At 47.0% G+C, this 20,769-nt stretch overlaps 5 protein-coding genes across 5 annotated transcripts; 3 read left to right on the forward strand and 2 right to left on the reverse strand.

The window, feature by feature from the left end:
* Positions 1–910: 910 nt before the first annotated feature.
* On the reverse strand, positions 911–5,893 carry EYB26_008404 (uncharacterized protein; the record flags this gene model as incomplete). The annotated part of the gene is made up of 3 exons (XM_054267659.1): positions 911–5,450; positions 5,503–5,623; positions 5,680–5,893. The coding sequence occupies 3 exons, from the start codon at positions 5,891–5,893 to the stop codon at positions 911–913; spliced, it is 4,875 nt and encodes a 1,624-aa protein (XP_054123634.1).
* Positions 5,894–10,961: 5,068 nt separating this feature from the next.
* EYB26_008405 (uncharacterized protein) lies at positions 10,962–12,208 on the forward strand (the record flags this gene model as incomplete). Its single annotated transcript, XM_054267660.1, has 3 exons — positions 10,962–11,909; positions 11,970–12,046; positions 12,106–12,208. The coding sequence occupies 3 exons, from the start codon at positions 10,962–10,964 to the stop codon at positions 12,206–12,208; spliced, it is 1,128 nt and encodes a 375-aa protein (XP_054123635.1).
* A 2,849-nt stretch (positions 12,209–15,057) lies between these two features.
* Positions 15,058–16,080, forward strand: EYB26_008406 (uncharacterized protein; the record flags this gene model as incomplete). Its single annotated transcript, XM_054267661.1, has 4 exons — positions 15,058–15,298; positions 15,385–15,530; positions 15,590–15,782; positions 15,845–16,080. The coding sequence occupies 4 exons, from the start codon at positions 15,058–15,060 to the stop codon at positions 16,078–16,080; spliced, it is 816 nt and encodes a 271-aa protein (XP_054123636.1).
* A 342-nt stretch (positions 16,081–16,422) lies between these two features.
* Positions 16,423–19,269, reverse strand: EYB26_008407 (uncharacterized protein; the record flags this gene model as incomplete). The annotated part of the gene is made up of 1 exon (XM_054267662.1): positions 16,423–18,570. The coding sequence occupies one exon, from the start codon at positions 18,568–18,570 to the stop codon at positions 16,423–16,425; it is 2,148 nt and encodes a 715-aa protein (XP_054123637.1).
* Positions 19,270–19,550: 281 nt separating this feature from the next.
* On the forward strand, positions 19,551–20,550 carry EYB26_008408 (uncharacterized protein; the record flags this gene model as incomplete). The annotated part of the gene is made up of 3 exons (XM_054267663.1): positions 19,551–19,554; positions 19,608–19,711; positions 19,780–20,550. 3 exons carry the CDS (start codon positions 19,551–19,553, stop codon positions 20,548–20,550), a joined length of 879 nt encoding a protein of 292 aa, XP_054123638.1.
* Between the last annotated feature and the right edge of the window lie 219 nt (positions 20,551–20,769).

The following is a 20,769-nucleotide window of genomic DNA, read 5'->3' on the forward strand; positions in this document are numbered from 1 at the left end:
GCAATTACAATTGAGTCGAAATGACGAGATTGAACACAGCTATGTCTATAGCTAGATATGTGTGTTGAAAAATCACTTGGCCTACTAGACTACTAGTTACATAAAAGGCAGAAGAAACGTGAATCGTATCCATCCCTAGTTTGTCCCACCAACATGATTGACGCGACGCGCGATGCATCGAACTTTTTTGGCCTCACTTCCATACACGTCCCATCGCCCATCCCTCGCGGATAAGATTCATCACAATTCTAATCAATACGCGTCCGTCTACCTGCATGCATTTACCGTAGGACATACATGACATGTGCATGATGCAGTAGTGAGTGGTTCATAAAACTTTTAAATGACTCGGAATTCATTAGGTAGCCTGGCATGTGGCAAGGGACGGCCATCCACACGTATTTGCAAGATTCCAGGCGTTAGGCGGTGTGAGATTGGGTTTCGATGTTTTATCATCAATGGTCCATGGTTCCCTTCTAAACATCTTTCGCCGACAATCTCAGATGTAGCTAGACGAGATAATGATCCCTACTGGTCACGTCTTTCGAACAGGCACAGCCTTGGCATAACGGCCCCTTAGTCTAGTGGTTAGGACAGCCGGTTTTGACACAATGTGAAAGGGGGCTTGTTTTTGCTCCTATCAACACTTCTCCATCCGGCTAGCGCAGGTTCGAATCCTGCAGGGGCCTTGAATTTTTTGCTGTGATTCGTTAATGATAACCCTAACCCTGTTTAATTAATACGAACTGGCCGTAACTGTATGTAGTAGTAGGAGGTAGGTACTATAAATGACAACACAACGACAATCAATGAATTATTGGTAGTAGACTCGACATAATTCACAAGCAGCATTAAATACGTATTGATTATTATTAGTCCATGACTTAATACAACTATATCCTTGAATACATCACTGAAACACATACACCATCCCAGCCCGATCCACACTCACGGTCATTCCATACGGTACCCTCAGAATAGCCACATCCAGAATCGAGTCTAGATGACTCTTCAACAATTGCTGCTGCTGAAGACTAATCACTGTACTACGAGGAGGACGTGAAGCACTCGCACTATGCCCCTTCTTAACAGAAGAACTTCCGCTTCGTCCGCCGCTACCACTGCTACCAACTGCCGCGAGGTTGGGCCAGTATTCCGTCGTGACCGTAAGACTTGTAGTTGGTTGCACAGTCTCGTAGCGCGGTTTGGCGGCAGCGCCCGCCTCGGAGGAAGAAGAGTCCAAGCCACTGACAACACTCGATAGCTCCGGCCGAACGAGATCCCAGAACCGTACTTTGCGATCTGATCCTGCTGATATTGCAAAGCCGCATTTCGTACTTTCCTTGCCATCAGCAGGCATATCGTATCCTACATGCAGAGCACATATGCCGTTGGGATCTCCCAGACTCGAAGAGTTTGGGTATGCTGGGTTAACATTCGGCTCAATTCCTGCAGCAGATGTATTGGCGAATCGGCTCAGCATTCCTTCAGGGCGATCCTCATCCACGCGCCATGGTTCGTAACTTTTAGTCACCGTGTTCATCGCAGCCAGATTATTCATTACGGATGTTCGATGGCTACTGGGAGTACCGTTTGGTGTAGACGGGCTGCTTCCCGTAATCGATGCCGATGCTGCTCTGTAGACTTCTCGACATTGGACTTTTTCCACATCCCAAACCGTGATTTCACTCCCATGTACACTCCCTCCAGCCACACAGACCCAACGGCCACGACCTTTCGTTGGATGTATTTGCAGTCGGTGTATCGTAGTGCCCCCCGGAAGACCCCACGCTTTCAACCTCACTCTAAAGCGCAAGTCCCACAAATCCAAGATGCCATGTGATGTACCAATAATAAGCCAACTGTGTTTACGATCGGAGCAAAACACTTTCGGTGTGCCGTGGTGAACGGGATTTTGCAATGTATACAGTGGCAACATGGTCTTCATATCAAGTGCCAAGATGCGACATGTGTTAGTAGCGATGAGCAACGTCGACTGAGCTTCTGACCGGTAATGTTCTATCCACGTCGCATATTCAACCGAGCTATCGTCTCCTTCTGGTAGCTGATACTGTCGAACTACCTGCAGTTTCCCATATCGTACTGTTTCGTTGATGTTCTGGTAGTCAACCTTCACCGCGTGGATGATCCCGTCCGTTGCAGCACTGACAAATGTATAGGTGTTTTCAACGAACGTCAAGCATTTTACTTTGGTGCCGGGAGCATGACGATGGGTCTGTCGTGATCTGGGGGTCAAGTTCTTCTCCAATCGTGTTGTATCCCAGACTTTGACAGTGCCGTCATCCGAGGCGGTCACAAAAAATGCATGGTCCGGTGCAACAACTACCCGATTGATCGGTCCAGTATGTTCACCAAACAGTGCAACGAGCACACCTTCAGGTCGCCAAGGCTTGTCACTTTCTTCGCCACTAGCTCTTCGGATTGGACGCCGGGAATCAATCTCCTTAACATACGGACCGAGATCAAAAAGATCCGTGGGGTAGTTCTCGTCAAACACATCATCTAGCAGCCTCAAAATGCGCGGGTCACGGCCCTTGTACGAATGTCCGGCGCGATACCGCTGTGTTACTGGCTGTTGAGCTGGATTCAAATCCCTGGCCATTGCCAAAGGCGAACCAGAAGTTTTCGCCTGCTGAGAATGAACATCCACTTTTCCAAATGCATTTATCGAGTTCATACTAGTCTCAGCGAAAGCTTTGGCCGTTTCCTTGCGATTCAGTAGATTGATAGCACCGGACTTCTTCTCGATTCTGTTCAGGGAGTTGATACGTGATAGAGAGTCGGTTTCAGTCATTATACTGCTTCTATCCGACGCCCTGTCCGCATCCACAGAAGTTTTAGTTGTCACTCGCTCTATATCTGAGTTGGGAGTCGACGAATCATGTGAAGCTGGCTGAATTATCGGTGAAGATGAAGTAGAAGCTGCCTCTGAGTCGGTTCTCATGCCTCCCGCAATCGCCAGGCTCCTTCGCGCTGGATTGCTATCTTTCGGCCGTTGAGTTGCTGATCGCTGATGCTTGCGCCGTGCCGCTGACTCAACATTTGTCGATGCATCAAGCAGTGCGTCAGCGATCGTGTGAGATCTCGGTTCCTGATTTGCTGGACTAGATACATTGTCCACTGGCACCATTCGTTGTCTAACGTCCTGGTTTTTGTCAAAAAATACGGTCTGTGGTGTAATCCCATATTGTGTGAGAGTAAAAATATCGTTCAATGGGGTCGGCCCCGTCGCATCAGAGGTTTTGCGCGATTTCATAGCAACTCTCCACAGGTATTCTCGCAAGACAAGCACTTTGAATTCGTCTTCTGGGGTCATACCAAGATTTTTCAATCTTATTATCCATTGTGAATCTTCTTCATTCTTTGATACTGCGGTAAGAGATACATTCTTCGGGAATCTTTTACCGATATTGGCGTCGCTACCAGTCAGACTAAAAGTGCTCTCCCGACTAGCCGCCTTCCAGAAATTGCCCTTTTCTGTCTTTTGAGCCCATATAATTGTCATGTCGTATATACTCCTTGGTAATGGACGTTTGAGAGCATCGAGAATTTCGCCTTCCGTCACGGTGATGATGTTGGTTTTCAAAAATGGTCGTATCAGTGGCGTGAGAATGGAATGTTTGTCTGCGAATGATAGGTATTTGGAGCATGTAACGACAAAGTAAACAGAGGCTTCCCTGATCCAGATGCTTGGATGAGCAAAGAACCGCACTACAATATTGAGCAGCTCCCAAGTTGTTGATCGTTGGAATAGACCCAAATCTGCCATACTCGCCATGGATCGAATAACCCGTTCGACGACAAAGTCCTCGGTGTCGGTGAGCGACGGAACCATCAACGGCAAGATAAATTCCTCGAGACTTGTGCTGCCAATGTAAGCAGCGACGCCAACGACAGCTTCAAAGAATGCGCATTTGAGGATCCAGTCTTTGTCATTGAGGTAAGTATTCAGGTGGCTCAGAATGACCTCGTTGATCTTTGTACTGCCGAAGAAGACGCAAAGACTCGACACGGAGCCTAAGAAAGCGCGGCGAACAGAAGGATCACCATCCGTTAGAAGAGCTTTCGTGTGGATCTCGAAATACTCAAGAAGATCGGCCCTGGCCACGTCATAAAGGTTATGGAAAGTTGCCTCTTCGGTCCAATCAGCTTCAGAGCCAGCTGGTATGACTGATCGCAGGCGTGTATCGGTCCGAAGAGCTTGGATCATATCCAAGAATCTAAGGGACGACTGCGCTAGTGAGGAGATACAGGACGCATAGGCAGCTCGGACCATAGGGCTGGGGTCAAAAGAAGAGTCGGGAACAAATGGCTGCAACCTGGGAAAGATGTACTCCGGAAAGATGTACGCGTTGACTGGCGAAACAACTTGAACTAATGATAAAAGTTGTGCCAGAGTGCGTATCGCAGCAACTTTGACCACGTCCGATCGATCATTCAGCATAGTCATCACATAGGGCAAAATACGGTCAAGTTTCGATTCGTCCGGAAGTCGTTCAGCAAATGCCAATAACAAGTCGCAGGCCTTGACTTTCGAAGATGCTTTGGACGTGTTCCTTAGATTTGAAACGACCACTGTTAGGAAAATTAAAGCACCCTCCTGAGGCTCCAGATTCGAAGCCTCGTGCTGTGAATTAGGTAAATCTAACTGCACCGGAAGAGCCTGGTTGATCAGGTTTGCCGATGTCAACTTTGATCCATCCTTGACAGGTACCGGAGTAGACCCTAGAAAGTAGGATATTTTGTCAAAGTCTAGATAGAGTCGATCAATTCGATCATCGGATTCTCCAAAATTCCCGGTCTCAACATCTACATGTGCCCTCACTAGTGCTGGCTCGGTTATGAGAGACATGTACTGATGAAGGAAGCTGTAGAAATAATCAGGAAAGACTTTATGTCTCCAAAAGTTCAAATATTCTTCTGCGGAGTACCTCGATTCTGGGTCGATTTGAATCATGTGAAGTATCAACTCTCTGACATCAGAGTCTTCAATCTTAGAGAGCTGGCTATGTTCAGGGCTATACTCTCCTTTCCGGTACTTGTAGAGCTGACTGAGAGTGAATATGGGAGCCTCAAGAAAAAGTTCGGCGATAACGCAACCAGCGCTGAATATGTCCATTGCCCAGTTGACTTGTCTATCACCAGGTTCCTCGCCTGCTTCTAGAAATCTCTCGGGAGCGAGATAGCAAGTACGTCGACCAGAAGTATCAAAGTAAAAAGAGAAATCGGCAGGATTATCCTCTGGGAGAAAGGTCGGTTTAAATGAAGATGAAAAATCGGATAGGTAAAGCCAGTTCCAAGAAGTAACAAGAACATTTTCTGTTTTGATGTCTCCGTGGAAAACCTCTTGGGCGTGGCAGTCTCGAAGTGCGCACAGTAGTTGGAAAGCAATCCACTTCTTCTCTATGTCTTCCAAAAAGGGTCGCGTGCTGTATCCATTAGAGAAAACGAGGCATCTACATTGATCCGGAGGAGACTCACCTTAATCTATCATATAAAGAACTGTGAATATACTGGCGAACCAAATATCCACTAGTTCCAGTTTCAATAATTCGCTGATAAGCGAGGGCATTCGGGACGCTGGCCAGCAGTTCCCTTTCACCTATAGGAAGTTAAGCAGTATTCAGCAACTACATAAGAACCAAGTCATGAACTTACGTGTGATTTCTTTGACATAATGGTCTAACTGCATGGAAGGATAAGGTTTCATGATAACCTTGACAAATGCGAGACCATTTCGCTGTCGAGCTCTGATGCTTTTCATGAATCGGGCGGAACCCAGGGATTTCTCATACACCATGTCGGAGAGCTCGGGGACATCGATGCCGGCCGAGCCGGCCGACAGTGTCGTTAAAGAATAGCCTTGACCCATTATGAGAGGAATGGAGAGTAAGTCCAAGAGAAGTGGTTATACGTCGGGAAGGTAATACACGCGGACCAATATCATCGTCAAAATCATGTTTGGTATGCATACATCATCCACCGCAGTAAAGGACTTCAATGTGAAGCATGTACCTCTGGGGATGAGCAAACCTTTATGGATCCAAGTTCTGTGAAAAGTTGTCGCCGTTATTCAAGGGTTTGTGTTTCTGATATTGACTTGAGGTTGTTCCGGGTTGGGTGGAGAATGGCAAGACGTCAGGCGTTGCCTACGGTTCGCGACTCGAGCATTCTGATTGGTCACCGAATCATCAAAGTATACATATACAAATTTACTCCTATAATACGGGCATTCTCCTGTATGAATTATGGATATGGATATATGAATATGTTATCTTATTTTTATTTAATATCGTTCAGATTCAGTAGGTTCATTCAAGTATATAAACGGTAGAAACCAATCATTATCCTGACGCTTCGAATGTTTCAAGGTTTATCTGGATATATATCAAGCTCAAAAGCTGCCGGAGTGGCTTGAAGGTTAGTAAACCCGATCGAAAATGATCAACACACGAAACAATGAACAACGAGTATGCGCTCAAGACAAAATCTTCTTATCTTTAACTGTCGAGGACAAAGATACCTTCGTGGATAAGTGTTACGGGCCGTCACGAGCTTTATCTAAAAGAAGTAAAAATACATTTTGGTGAGAAGTAACGACTTGGTAATGCAATGTGCATCAGTGTATCAAGACTCAGAGGTCATTATCGCGAAGAGCTTTTTATCCTCAGGACCGCAAACACATTGTTCTACAGCTTGAGGCGAGTATCGAGGGATGACTCAACAACTCGCAATTTGAAATTCATCTAAGCGTATCGACAGAGGGATATTCTCATCTCATGGAATTCCATTGCTATGAAGTTTGTTAGTGGCACACTCTTACCAAAAACTTACCTCTTTGACATTGCAGGAAATGGTTGAAATAAGTCAGTGGCGGCCGCTCTTGTGCCCTTGGTCAATTACGCGTCAAAGATATCGAATAAAGCTCTTTCAGAACAACCAGATTATCACGTGCATCTGAAATGACTCACTAGGCAAGGCCTTTGCCCGTCAATGGCATACTTCATCTTACCATTACTCCTCAACTTAGCGAAAATCGTAGCTCCAAGTCATCCAGATGATAGAACCGACGCTGCGACTGTTCTCTCGTGAGTCATTAAGAATCAGGAATCTGCCTTGGCTGATCATTTCATGTGCCTTCCATCGCTCTAGGATCAGACTTCACGGCGTCAGGATCAGACCGGCGTGTATTTTCGTAGAACAGGGTTCATCCTAGGAACCATACAGCTGAACTTTCGTCTCGGCTTCACCCCTAGGTGTACCGAATTTGTCTGCAAGGGGTAACTGAGAAGACCGCTACTTTTAGCAGTGCTCCACCTTGGGAACTGCATGAAACATGGAGTTGGTGCGGTCTACCAAACTGCTATCGAACTTGTTGTCGGTGTGGACCCTGTTTCGAAGAACCTTCTTTGCGTCTTCTGCCGTTTAACACAGCCCCCGTGTCTCACTATAGTATGTGTAGAAACGGCTGAGACGAATTCGCGTGCTGAAAGGCAGGGGATGGCTTCACTTTGAAGCTAATCGTTGATCAGTTGTCACGACATTATAGACCCAGGCTGTGTTAAAATTGGTACCTGTACTAAAAATAAGGCGTTCTAGACGATGAACATCCCTTACTGATCCTTACCAAAGACTCCTTGACCACATTTAATGATAATCTCGTGATCCATGCTCGATGCAAGAGATATTGACGAACCATTATAATTGTGGATCTCGTGCGAGTGCTTATCATGATGGCGTTTCTGACACAGCTCCGCAACGCTTTCTCCATAGCACCGCCTTTTCTGATGATTGTAGTAGATACTCTTTGAAATATATTTCTCAGTGGCTGGATTCGTTGGTTGTCAAAGTATCACTGATGATGTAAAGTGTGGCTGTTACTTGTCCAGTATCAAGTTTCTGAGATTTTTCCAGAATTGATTGGCTGTCGATGCTTGTTTTTTGAACGGTCTAAATTAGTTCGAGTCCCGCCCGCATCCCGTTATGGTTTAACGTGGATTGCCGCCCCGTCACAGCATCGTGGCACTTTGCTTTGGCACAAACATCAAGCAACTGGACAGTCGCATGCCCTTTAGGTCACGTTGGTGAGAAGAATAGAAGCCCTGTCTTACTCGTAGTCTTTCTACTGTTCCACCCTTGGTGAGGCGAAGCGCTTCCAATGCCTTGAGCCGAACGCAAGCGCCGGTCAAGGAAGAAGCGGATGGTTAATTGGTGATTATTAACCCAGAACTATAGATTGTCCTTTACAGGATGTTTCTCTTGTCCTTCGTCATTCTGGACAGCTTGAACAACTCCTGTGCGAGTGAGCCTTGCGTCAATTCCTATTTTCATCTCAATCAGAGACTACCAATGATCCGAGCTTGTCTCCATCAATTGCGTCCATAGACTGTGTAAGGCACGCCGGGAGGATATTGACTAGCGGAATGCTCTTAACCAACCATGGGTCACCCTTTTGTGTTTATTTAGTGTACAAAGTACTACAAACACCATGACTGTTAATTGTTCAGCAGGAGCGGCCGCTAATTGAAGATCAGACTCTCGATTAACTTTTTCGGAACCATTAGCTGCCGCCGGGTAATGTGTTATTTGCTAAGATCATCGCGATGTATGATGTTCTGGCGATGGCTGACCTCGTGTCGCTGGCATTGTATACACCCCTAGAGGATTCAAATATACCAATCCGAGCAATTGACTGTTGGTTGTTGAATACTACGCCGTCTGGCTGTATTTCACATTGAAAGTAACTCTTCACTTTCAATCCTTGATGTTTACTCGTCGAATGGGTCTGACCAGTCAAAACGGCCTGCTGAAGAGGGTTTTGCAAGGACCCTCGTCGGCTGCGCTATCACCAATCTGCACGAAACTCCATCAAATCTGTGTTTGCTCCGTGGCCGGCAATAGTCTCCGGGGACCCGGCAGCCCGCCTATTGGGCACTCATCGTGCGATCGAGCAACCGTTCCGAACCGTGTGGGTCGTGCCTGTTCGCGCCCATCGAGAACGTTTTGGTAAAATTGTTAAACGGACTGGCTTAACTTCAAACAAGAAAGGTCAACCGTGGAGAGCGAGAGATAGAGAGAGAGAGAGGGGGGGAGCTTAGCTAGGAATCTGGATAGTGTACATATGGAGTGATGTATTTATTTCTCAGTATTCCTTGCTCCATGCTTCTGCTGTCCCGAGGAGTCTAGCCATGCAAACCAAGACCAGGATGTTAATGCGTGTTTCCAGAGACAGATGCATCAGCCTGCGCCTGGAACTACTAACTACCACGTATTAGCATGAGTCCAGAGACAACGTAAAAGAATAAGAAAGCTACTTACGGTAATTAAATCGGGAAGAGAGTTGACCCCGAGGGGCATCCTCCTGCAGACTTGGGAATAAATCGACTGGCGACTGAGCAGCTGGGACAGGGAGGGGAAGCGCTAATTTCCACGCCGACCGTGACGTATCGCAACGACCGCAGCTTCTGGCATGTCCGTCAGGAAGAAGAAACGCGGATGTATGTTTGCATGAAATGTATCCGAAGCGTGTAATGTGTAATTCGAAGGAACTGTGGTTGTTTCTTTTTTTAAGAAAAAAAAAAAAAAAAAAAAAGGTGGTTGCATCCCTAGGCAATCTTGGATCTTGTACAGGCGGAAAAGCCAGAAAGCGGGTTAGGGTCACGTCCTTCCTTCCTTCCGTCTACGCAGGTAGCTTAACCGCATACAAAATGAAATGTTGACTAAATCAACGACACAACAACACCCTCTTGTTCATCTTCCTCAGAACTCTTCATGACACTCGCGTAGATCTTCTCTCGTTTCTTCTTTTTCATTTTCTCTCTCCCCCTCGATCCTTTTCTCTTTTTCGTCTGCTTCTCTAGCGTCAAGTGGGCAACTGCGAGCTAGAGCCAGCTTAGGAAAGTCGCACACCTTCATGTGCTCAGCTCGACCTATCAGTGCATCCTTATACAGTCTCCATTGCAATGATTCCTCCGAGCAGCTGGCTAGTGACGCACGCTGGCAGTCTGGTGGCCAGGCAGCACGACAATCTCTGCCATTCAGACACACAGCCGCCTCGTTTAACTAGTCTATCCAGACTGTCGGGTCCGAACTAAACTGCTTCAAGAATCATTCAAAAATGAGAGAGTCACACTCCGTCGCTCTGCTAGACAGGTGTTTCCGGCCCGCCGTGAGCAGGCATTTCAAGCCTTTTTCCATGAGCGACCGTGGATCCTGGCGCAACTCCAGAAAATCGTTGGCTCCCACCCCCCCCCCTTGATCCTGGAAACCTGACCTAAAGCTGACGGTCTTTTTTCCCACCGCACATATCTCCATATTCCCACTCTGTTTTAGTGCTTTTCTGCGCATCCATTGACAGTCCAGCCCTGTCCCCTCCCTTCAGGACCCGCTGAAAATCTGCTTTGCTTGGTCGCCGATACATACCGCTGCTGCCACCACATCGCACCGCTCCATCCATCCTGCATGTATCAAATGTACCTGTCGCGCCTATTTGACTGATGCAAGAGTAACGCCCAAACTCAGCAAAACCTCCTTCATGCAGAGTCTGCCTTGTGTGTATGCTGTCATGCTGCACTTTTTGACTCGCTACTAGCCCTTGCAAGGGCACCATCAGTTGGACATGCCCCCAGTCTAATTATCCGGACGGCGTCGTCACCTGTTGCTACTGCTGCAAGTGCCATATAACTCCAACTCTGGATCCCGCCTTTCATCTTGCACCTCATCTTTTTAGCTCAACTTTACTTATAAATATAGATTGTTTGTCACTCGGATCACTCCATCCATTCTTCAAACGAGTTGATATTGCAAACACGACCATCAACCACTTCCGCTACGCGATTTGATAACGTCTTTCTCGTTTGTTATTTTTTCTTCCTTTCGCTCAATATACGCCACCAACGAGCTGCTCAGGATCTTGCGGCCCATTCGCTGTTTCCAACACAATGCATGACTCTGTGAAGCGATCGGCCGCCGCAGGCCAGCGAGGGCGACAGTCTTCTGCGAATATGTTCGACTTCAACGACCCCTACATGACTTCGTCTGACTCGGTGCAAGTCAAAGCAGAACCACAGGAATATGCGCATCAGTCAACATTCTCTTATGAGATGGCTCATGGCCTCCCACTTACTCCATCGGTTTCCGCGCACGGCTGGCAAGATCAATCCATACCAGGCACAACGGCTTGCTACAATACTACAGTGAGCGCACCGGACTACAGCGGATTGACGTACTATCAAAACCAACAATACACAGATCCTTCTATGATCGACCCGGTTTCGATGCAATACCCTGTTTACTCGAGTAGCGGACAGGTCCAAGCGCTTTATTATCAGTCCGGCTATGATGTCAATCAGAATCGCCACCCAGAATATGTACAGATTCCTTCAAGGAGGTGGCCAATGACACCTCAATCTCACGTCGGCACACCTGAAAGAACACATCATCCCAGTCCTTCAGAAAACACATGGCCCTCGCCTATACTGTCGGGCGAAAACGCGGAGAGTAAGAGAAGAACAATTGACAAGAACGTCAATTCAGTTTCGAGGAGAGCGCATCTCGAATCCCTGGAGCGATCACCATCACATGAAACTGAATCAATTACAAGCTCTGAGTCCAGTCAAGAAATGTTCTATTACGGATCGGTCTCTCCTAGTGCTTTTACCACAGAGATTGGATCAAGTCGCAGAGAGAAATCAGCTACTCGAGGTCAGGCTCAAGCTGAGTTGGACCCCGAACTACGTTGCCCGCTTTGTGATAAGGTTTTTACGCGACGTTCCAACTGCCGAGAGCATCTCAAACGCCATAACCCAGTCAATAGACAGGCACATCCTTGCAGGAGCTGTGGGAAGACCTTTGGGCGGAAAACGGACTTGAAGCGGCATTATATGACAGTGAGTCTATCCTATGACATGAACTCGACGAATTAAAACTTTACTGACCACGTTCGATAGAGGATCCATGACGGAGAGAAGAGGTTCACATGTGACCTGTGTGGGCGACAATATAGTAGACTGGATACTATGCACAGGTAGGTTCTTCAAGTTCCCTTTCATCGCAGAGACATGGAGTACTAATTCAGATCCATAGACACCAAAAAGATGGCTGTCCAGAGCGAAAGCCAAGATCGAAAACGGGAAAACACGGATCTTTGGTGCATGCGGTTCAGTACGCTCAGCAATTTCCTTCGTGACAACGGACGACTACGTTTGTACAAGTATCCAGTATTGAGGGTACCCGATTACATTACCCTGGGACTGGAACAATTTCCAGATATATCTACCATCGATTCTACGACCGGGAAGATTCAGCCGCTCCTATTGACGAACTGGTATTCGTCTTATGCAGCAATAAGCGGTTTGCTACGTTGAAGTTTTTGATCTTTGGTTTATTTCGTACCTCATCTCTCATGTCTCACAGTTTCTTTATATATAAAGTGTATATATATTATGGCACGCCCATCGCAGTGGGAAAGTTGAAGCTGGTCTTCTGAATCGGAATTCGTTCCGATCTTGTTACATCATAGATAGATATCGCGCAGCATTTGCATGTATTAGCTATAGGTTCACGACGATCTTGGAATTCACTATCATACAGATTACGAATACACCTTCCTGAGCTCGCAGACACGTCAAAACAGCAATTACCCGATATCACGATTGTCCTACGACACCAAGTATATACTCAAAAGGGGCAAAGCCATGTATGCTTGTCTCTGTCGGGGTTTACTTTGGATCAACTGCACGTGTAAGCAACAAGGAAGCCGCCGTCGGCGCCACAGGCTCAACACTTAGGGGCAGCATGCCCTAACATGAAGCGCCCAATTAGCTCAATCAGAACCCCCCTCCTTCCCTCATTCATCATCACCTGTTAGGAAAACACATGTTGACGATCAGTGCAATTCCTCGTGCAGGGATCAGGCGAACAGTATGGTTTGGACTGAAGTGATCATCGACAAGCCAATCTACAGGGTCAAGTATCTTCTTCACTAGATAGGAGAGGGGCACGGAGCGCGCGTTTAGCGATTTGGTTTTTTTTTTTTCTTCTTTCTTTTCCCCCTCTTCTGGACCCTGGTTCCCAGAATGACTAGTACTGCTCCCAGAAAACCCTTCAGCAAGGATCCTGGTATTCCCGACTTGAATCTTTGGGACTGGGGAAACTTTCTGCAGCTAATCTGACAATTGTCTCCGGAAGTCTATGTTACGGCGCACTTCTTCTCGGAAAAAAGCAAGTAATAAAAGCTGTCGAAAAAGGCGCATGCATGACTCGAGATCTTCACGGGTTCGCACATAGTCTATACATTTCTGGAATGAATGGGACTAGACTGAAGCCTTTTCAAAATACGAATGAGGGGCATGCTCGAAAAATGTTTCCTGGCATATGGCGAGTCATTCTGTTTAGATACTCATTACGTATCCCACTCAGGTCATAACAGCATAACAGTAGACTGGGGATACTAAGGAGGATATGGACTAGAGGCGTGATAACAGCTGCATAGTAAATGGACATCCTGTGCTTCCGAGGTGACATCGTGCAGGAGGTACGGATTCCAGTGGATGCTATTGGGCAGAATAGAATGAGGGTTTTCAGGCAAATCATGATTGACGCGTTTCTTACTGATTGCTTGATAAGTTTAATCTGGCGTTGATCCTTTGGTTTATTCAAATACTTTTGTTCCTGCCAATTATGTCAAGGCTGGCGAGTGGAAGCGCACGCCAACTTATCGTGTTGTCTGTGAAACATTGGCATTTTGTGTGGATAAGCAAGAAGAACAGTAAACGCGGCGCGTTTAGGGTGAGTCATCAATTGGATTAACTAAGTTAGTTAGTTGATTAGTTAACTAGCTAGTTAGTTAACTAGGTAGTTAGATAAACTCAAGATCTAATCACTTTGAGATCATACCCAGTCCTCTCAAGCCTCTTTTGAGTCAAAGTGTTTCTTAGCCTACCTCCCAACAAACTAATACTACACGGAATACCGATGTCAGAACTCAGAAAAAGCAGAAGAAGAAAAAAAGATAAACGCCCATTGGATAGAGTATTGCCCATTTTCAGTTGGCAATCCCTGACTTTGCATAAATTAAACTCGCACCACCAGGCTCTAGCAGCGTCACCCGTTCGAGGGCTGGAGTAAGATGTATATCATCCGTCGACATCAGGATGCTGTTGGCTGGATTGGGTCTGATCGGTTGATGGCCAGAATGAATACTCTGTAAGCTATGAACATGACATTGGAAAAGGCGATGCCAAGCTTATGCGACTGTCCGAAAAGGGCGAAATAAATCTGAGGAGCAAAGTAATTTACAAACCCCAAGACCCCTGCCCTGGCTGGCTCTGTTGCTTCAGGGGTGACGCAGCCCTTTAAGTAGCTATGGTACACCGGAGTCCGCAGTCCCCGTGGTTAGGGGTAAAGCAGATGAAGTTGTGGGGGAGATACGGAGTACCTCGGCTGTCCTTCTGCACATCGTTGTGTGTACAAAAGAGCAGCCAGGGCGTGGCAGTAAGATGATCTATCGATCATCGATTTCAGGATAGAATGCATGCAATACCTACGAGTATACTAGGAGACCGACTGATCGTGCTGTGCTCAATCACACAAGATTATCTGTGATATTGGTGACTCGGTCTCAGTTCGTTCTGAATGGAAAAGCGTCGGGCTCCGAGCCTGTGATACCAGAGACATATTGTCTCTTTATGGGGTGACTATGGTATTTCCTTCCTGTATCGCCCACCATAGTGTGAATCTGGTATTGAGGAAAAAGGTGATAACTTAATGAGTGAAAAAGACAAGTCTGATAGCACCCAGTCACGTGCACCGGGCCACTAGCCACGGTCTGTGGAGACCAGGGGCGCTGTGGCTTAAAACAGTGGCGTGCGAACCCTAATTGGGCAGGCCTAACCCCGAACAAAGAAATATGTTCCCCGAACCCCTCCAACAGAAATGCATATACGTAGTATAGACCTCGACAATTGAGCGCCTTTCGTGTTTCTGCTTCCTTACCTGTTACCTGCTATATCGTAATATCTCCCGAATTTTAGCAAAATGAGCTCAATAACAACCGTCACCGAAAACGTCGCCATCACGGCAGAAAACGTCGCTACTCTCTTCCCCGACGTCGATACATCTCTCGCCCGCTCAATCCTTCCTTCTTCGAGCGACCCCTCCGTGCGCCAAGGTGGTGATCTTGATGGCTACGATGAGGAGCAGGTGCGGTTGATGGAGGAAGTCTGTATTGTTTTGGACAATGACGATAAGCCGATTGGCAGTGCAAGCAAGAAGACTTGTACGTTTGCCCCCTTTTCCTGAGCACCCGTTGCGCGCCGCAAAAAAAGTACCATTTGCTGATTCCTCTCAATCTGATTTGTGTAGGCCATTTGATGACAAACATTAACCGCGGCCTGTTGCACCGTGCTTTCTCCGTTTTCCTTTTCGACTCGCAAAATCGGTTGTTGCTTCAACAACGAGCTGCTGAGAAGATTACTTTCCCCGATTTGTGGACGAATACCTGCTGCTCGGTAAGTCCGTTCCCATTCTTTCGCTCAATACGGCTGACCGCTAATGCGTGAATCTGTAGCACCCCCTCGGAATCGCAGGCGAGACCGGCGCGGAGCTATCTGCCGCCATTGAAGGCGTAAAGAGAGCCGCCATACGCAAACTCGACCAAGAACTAGGAATCAAAGCCGAGCAAGTCCCTCTCGACAAATTCAAATTTCTGACTCGAATCCATTATCTTGCCCCCAGCGATGGAAAATGGGGAGAGCACGAGAGTGAGCCACCCTACCCCTACTTACAAAAATGACCGACCAATGCTAATTTTATTTGCTTATAGTTGACTACATCCTCTTCATCCAAGCCGACGTGGATGTCATACCCAATCCCAACGAAGTCCAAGATACCAAATACGTTACCCCCGAAGAGCTCAAGAGCATGTTTGCCAACCCCGCGCTCAAATTCACTCCTTGGTTCAAATTGATTTGCAACACTATGCTATTTGAGTGGTGGAGCCATTTCGGTACCGAGACTTTTGATAAATATTTGCTCGAGAAGGAGATTCGTCGGATGTGAGAGATATAACACTACAGTTGGATATCAGCAGGTCACATCTCCCTTACCATCCACCACTTCTTGCTCGTTCGTTATGATACCACTCTTTGTCTGGGAGAAGTTGAGCCCTTGCTACACAAGTAGCCTATATATACATGATCTCGGAGTATTAATATAGGTTAAAGTTTGATTTTTGGTGATGTTCAATATACATATCAAGTAAATCGGTACGAGATGACCGAGTACATTTTCCTCTACACTGTGTATAACTGAGAATTACATCTCCAGATGAAAAAGGTATCTATCATGCAAGATATTTTATATTCGTAGCCTGTGGCTGTCACTAAGGATCCACCATATTTTCTACCGCCGTCCTTTGAACCCTCCCCGTCCCTTCTTAGACGGCCGAGCATTCTTCTCCCTCCTCTTCTCCTTGAGATTTCTCGCCTTTCGAATATCCTCATTATTCCGTATCTCGTTCTTTGTCTTTCTATTACCGGCAGCTTCATTACCACCAGCCGCAGCCGCAGCAGCATCTTTCGCAGCATCCCATTTCTTCTTCTTCTTTTCATAATCACCACGAAGTCTATCCAACTGTTTCGGCGCTTGTTGCTTGTTATGCTTATACTTCCGTCCTCCGGAGATGGAAGCATTCAGATCACCAGAAAGCGTGGTATTCTCCATTTCTCCGACGCGAGGCATGCGACCCATTCGCTTGCCCCTTTTCCAGGCGTCGAAGCGACCGCTACGGAAGCTGGCAGCGATCTTGGTACCGCTTTCACCACGAATAAGGGCTGAGCCGCCTCGAGATCCGTCCTCGTCGTTGCGTCGAGAGACGTATTTCTTGTGTCGTTTGTCCCAGCGCATTGAAGATTGTGCCTCGCCGAAACCGGCTTTTTCGTCCGCGGTCAGGTCCATGGTTGCGTCACGCGAGGCGAGGGCAAAGTTGGAACTGGAGCCTGAATGGACTCCGTAGGCGCGATCCTCGACAAGAGATGCGTCAGCGGGCGTATAAGCCATGAAATAATCTGGATTCTGGAATGTGGTGGCATCGGCGCCAGAGCCCTTTTTGGATTTGTTTTTATTGGATTGGGAGTACTGTGAGAATGTGACTTCGAGATCGGACTCAGAGGCCATCGACATATTATCCAGATTATCCTTAGGGGTTTCGTCGTCTTCATCGGAGAACCCATTGTCCATCTCAACGTCGTCTTTCTCATCAGCATTGGCATCAACAGTCTCCGTCGTGGGAGCTGATGGTTTCTTCTTCTTATCCAGAGCAGATCGCACTCGCTTAATCGTCTCGAAAGTCTCGTCTGTGCCCTTTTTACCTCCTCGACGGCCACCAATCTCAAAAATTGTCTCTTGTGGCCGGTATCCACCTAAACGAGCAAGCATTTTTTCGCGCTCAACTTCCATCTGGTTGTTTTCCTCAGTAAAGAGAGCATGCACTGTCGTCCACTTATCAGAAGTGACAACTTCTTTTGCTCGTTTGGCGCTTTCTAGTGATGCTGCGTTTCTCGTTCGCATATAAAGTTTCTCTCCTCTGTTTGCAACACCTCTTTGGGCTTGAAGGTCGGAGTTATTGTCCAGTGTCTTTGTAACCCATTCACAGTGACCAGACAGAGTATCCCGTGGAAAGCCTCCAATAACTACTTCTTCTGCAAAATTCGGTTCTGTTTCCGGTCGACCGAGAACCAATTTTCGGCCCAGGAACAATTGCAGATCAAGAAGATAAGGAGCATCTGCATCTCGAACAAGACTATAACTCCAACCTTTTTGTCCAGCACGCGCCGTTCGTCCAACACGGTGAACAAAAACTTTGGGCTGAGAAGGAAAATCGTAGTTGATGACGTTGGCTAGAATCGGGATATCGATACCACGAGCAGCAACATCCGTGACGACCAATATATATGTGGCTCCGGCCCTGAACCGTTGAACCTGGATATTTCTTGCCGTTTGATCAAGGGAACCGTATGCATACGATACTGCAAATCCGGCTTCGCGCAGCATAGAAGCTATATAATCAACGTGATGTTTCGTAGCAGCAAAGATAATCGTGGAATGCTTAGTAGGCGACTCAGTATGCTTTCCAGCTTTGTTGGAATCAAAACGCTTGCGTTTCCTAGGTCTCCTTCCGTCTTCTTCTTCTTCATCATCTTCGTTTGAACGAAAATAAACGCCGGTTGGACCGGTGGGGATTTTGATCACGTCATGTAAAATGTGAAGTAGGGCTCCCTCCTTGTCCGCTGTCTTGACGGTGAAGAATGCATTCTGCAAATCGGGTGAGATCTTGCCTTCGGTATCCAAACGAATCAGGGTGGGGTCTTGAAGACCAGCTCTGGCGAACTCTACCAATGATTTGGGAAGTGTTGCTGAGAATAGTAGAGTCTGGCGAGTAGCAGGTAAACCATGCAAAATTTCGGTCAGCTGTGCAGCGAAACCCATCTCAAACAATCTATCGGCCTCATCAAAGACCACATATTTGATACTCGATAGGTCCAGGTTCATCTCCACTTTCAAATGCAAAAATCGACCAGGCGTTGCAATGACAATATCAGGGTTGCCGACCATCAGGCCGAATTGTTCCTCCAGACTATCACCACCAACCAACAAAACTGCCTTCAAATCTGTGCCTCGGCCTAGTTCTTTGACAACCTTCAAAGTCTGCAAAGCCAACTCACGAGATGGCGACATAATTAAACCTCGCACTCCGACTTTCCCACTATGGCTCTTCAATTTCTCAATCATCGGGATAACGAAAGCAGCAGTCTTTCCAGAACCTGTTCGCGCCATACCCACGACATCCTGATCATCCATTATCACGGGGATTGTCTTTCGCTGAATCGGAGTCGGTACCGAGAAACCCTTTCGTGCGATAGCTTTGAGGAGTTGAGCATTAAGTCCCATGGCCTGGAAACCACCGCCCTTTTTGACGGTACGACCTTTGAGGTTCGAAGCCTTTCGGTTAGCGGCTGCTTGCGTTGCGGCAATAAATGCCTCATCATCTTCGCCGTCAACATTGTCGTTATCTTCGTTTAATAGATTCAAACTTGCAGAAGGAATAACTGGCTGCTTTTTCTTTTGCCTCTTGTTCGGTTTCGAGTCCCAACCATCTTCGGAGTCGGAATTTGCATTGCCTTTAAACAGTGAACTTGAAATATCAAACTCGTTCTCCGATAAGGCCGGAGAGGCCGCTCGGTGAGGCATTGTGCGTACTCTTTTTTTGTCGGAGCAACAGCAACGTGCTCATGGACAGAAGAACATTTCGCTCAGACTTTTTTTGGCGCTATCAGAAAAATTGATTGATATCCGAAGGCGGTGAGGAGATGATAAGTACTGCCGCTTATCACCGCCCACGGCCATCCACGACGCGCGACACGTCCCGCCCCGCGAGATCGCCCAAAACAGATATATGGAAAAATCAACACTTGCCTTTTCATTCAGATATTCATTTTCACCACGTTAGATCAAGAGACTGAACTTTTACAATGGGTATGTCTGATTTGTTTACAAGACAAAGAGTGTGAATTATGCTAATGATACAGACGGTGGCTACGGAAACTACTCAACCACTTCATATGGCGGGCAAGGTGGTACGGGAGGAGGAGGCTTTATGCCTGGCGAGGTGAACAGTCCTGCCGGTGGAAGGGTACGATTTCACCTCTCTTAAATTTACGCATCTACTATTAGATTCTGACTGTACTCTACTGTGTGTAGCAAGGCGAAAACCCAACCCTCAGACCAGTAACCATCAAACAAATCCTCGAAGCAACCCAAGCACACCCCGAAGCACCCTTCCAAATCGACGGTGCAGACATCGGATCCGTCTACTGCATTGGCCAAGTCCGTAACATCTCCACACAAAGCACAAACATAACGTACAAACTCGACGACGGCACCGGCGAAATCGAAGCCAAACAATGGGTCGACTCTACCACGGCGCGTATAGAAGACGATATGGACGTTGATGGACAGGGAGTCAAACACAGTACTCGCAAAAAGGTGGAATTGAACGGCTTTGTGAAGGTATTTGGCAAGGTCAAGGTTTTCGGGAATAAGAGATTCCTGGGAGCGCATAATGTGCGACCTGTGTCGGACGTGAATGAGATACATGTACATTTCCTGGAAGCGACGGCAATACATCTATTCTTCAAACACGGTCCTCCACAAAAGGGTACCGATACAAACGGGGCCGTTTCGGGTTCTGGCTTTGGTGGTAATACTGCTGGTGGCATGAAAGGTGATGATGATTACAGTGGTGCAGCAGCCGGCGGCCGACCTCTTCCACCCATGTCGGCATCAGCGCGAAGAGTGTATAACTTGCTGAAGAATGAACCTCAGAGCAATGAGGGCCTTCATATGCAGAATATTTCTGCCAAGTTGGGCTTACCATCGACGGAGGTTGTCAAAGCGGGTGATGAGCTGTTATCGGCGGGATTGATCTTTTCGACAATGGACGAATATACATGGGCTATTTTGGAGTTTTAGGAGATTTGTCAATGTTTCATTGTTTAATTACGTGGGTTTAACTAGAGGCATTGTGATCTACCGGCGCTTGTATGCTGCTACTGATTGATGGTGATGATACTCGATTTGTGTAATGATAGCCAGCAAGAAAGTATGAAGTGGAGAAGTATGATTTCTCTGCTGTTCAAATAATTGTGTTGTTGCTTGCTAAGTAGCTTGAGAAATTGTTTTGCTTATATA

This window comes from Talaromyces marneffei, chromosome 6 (assembly GCF_009556855.1).
Source record: "Talaromyces marneffei chromosome 6, complete sequence".
Taxonomy (NCBI): domain Eukaryota; kingdom Fungi; phylum Ascomycota; class Eurotiomycetes; order Eurotiales; family Trichocomaceae; genus Talaromyces; species Talaromyces marneffei.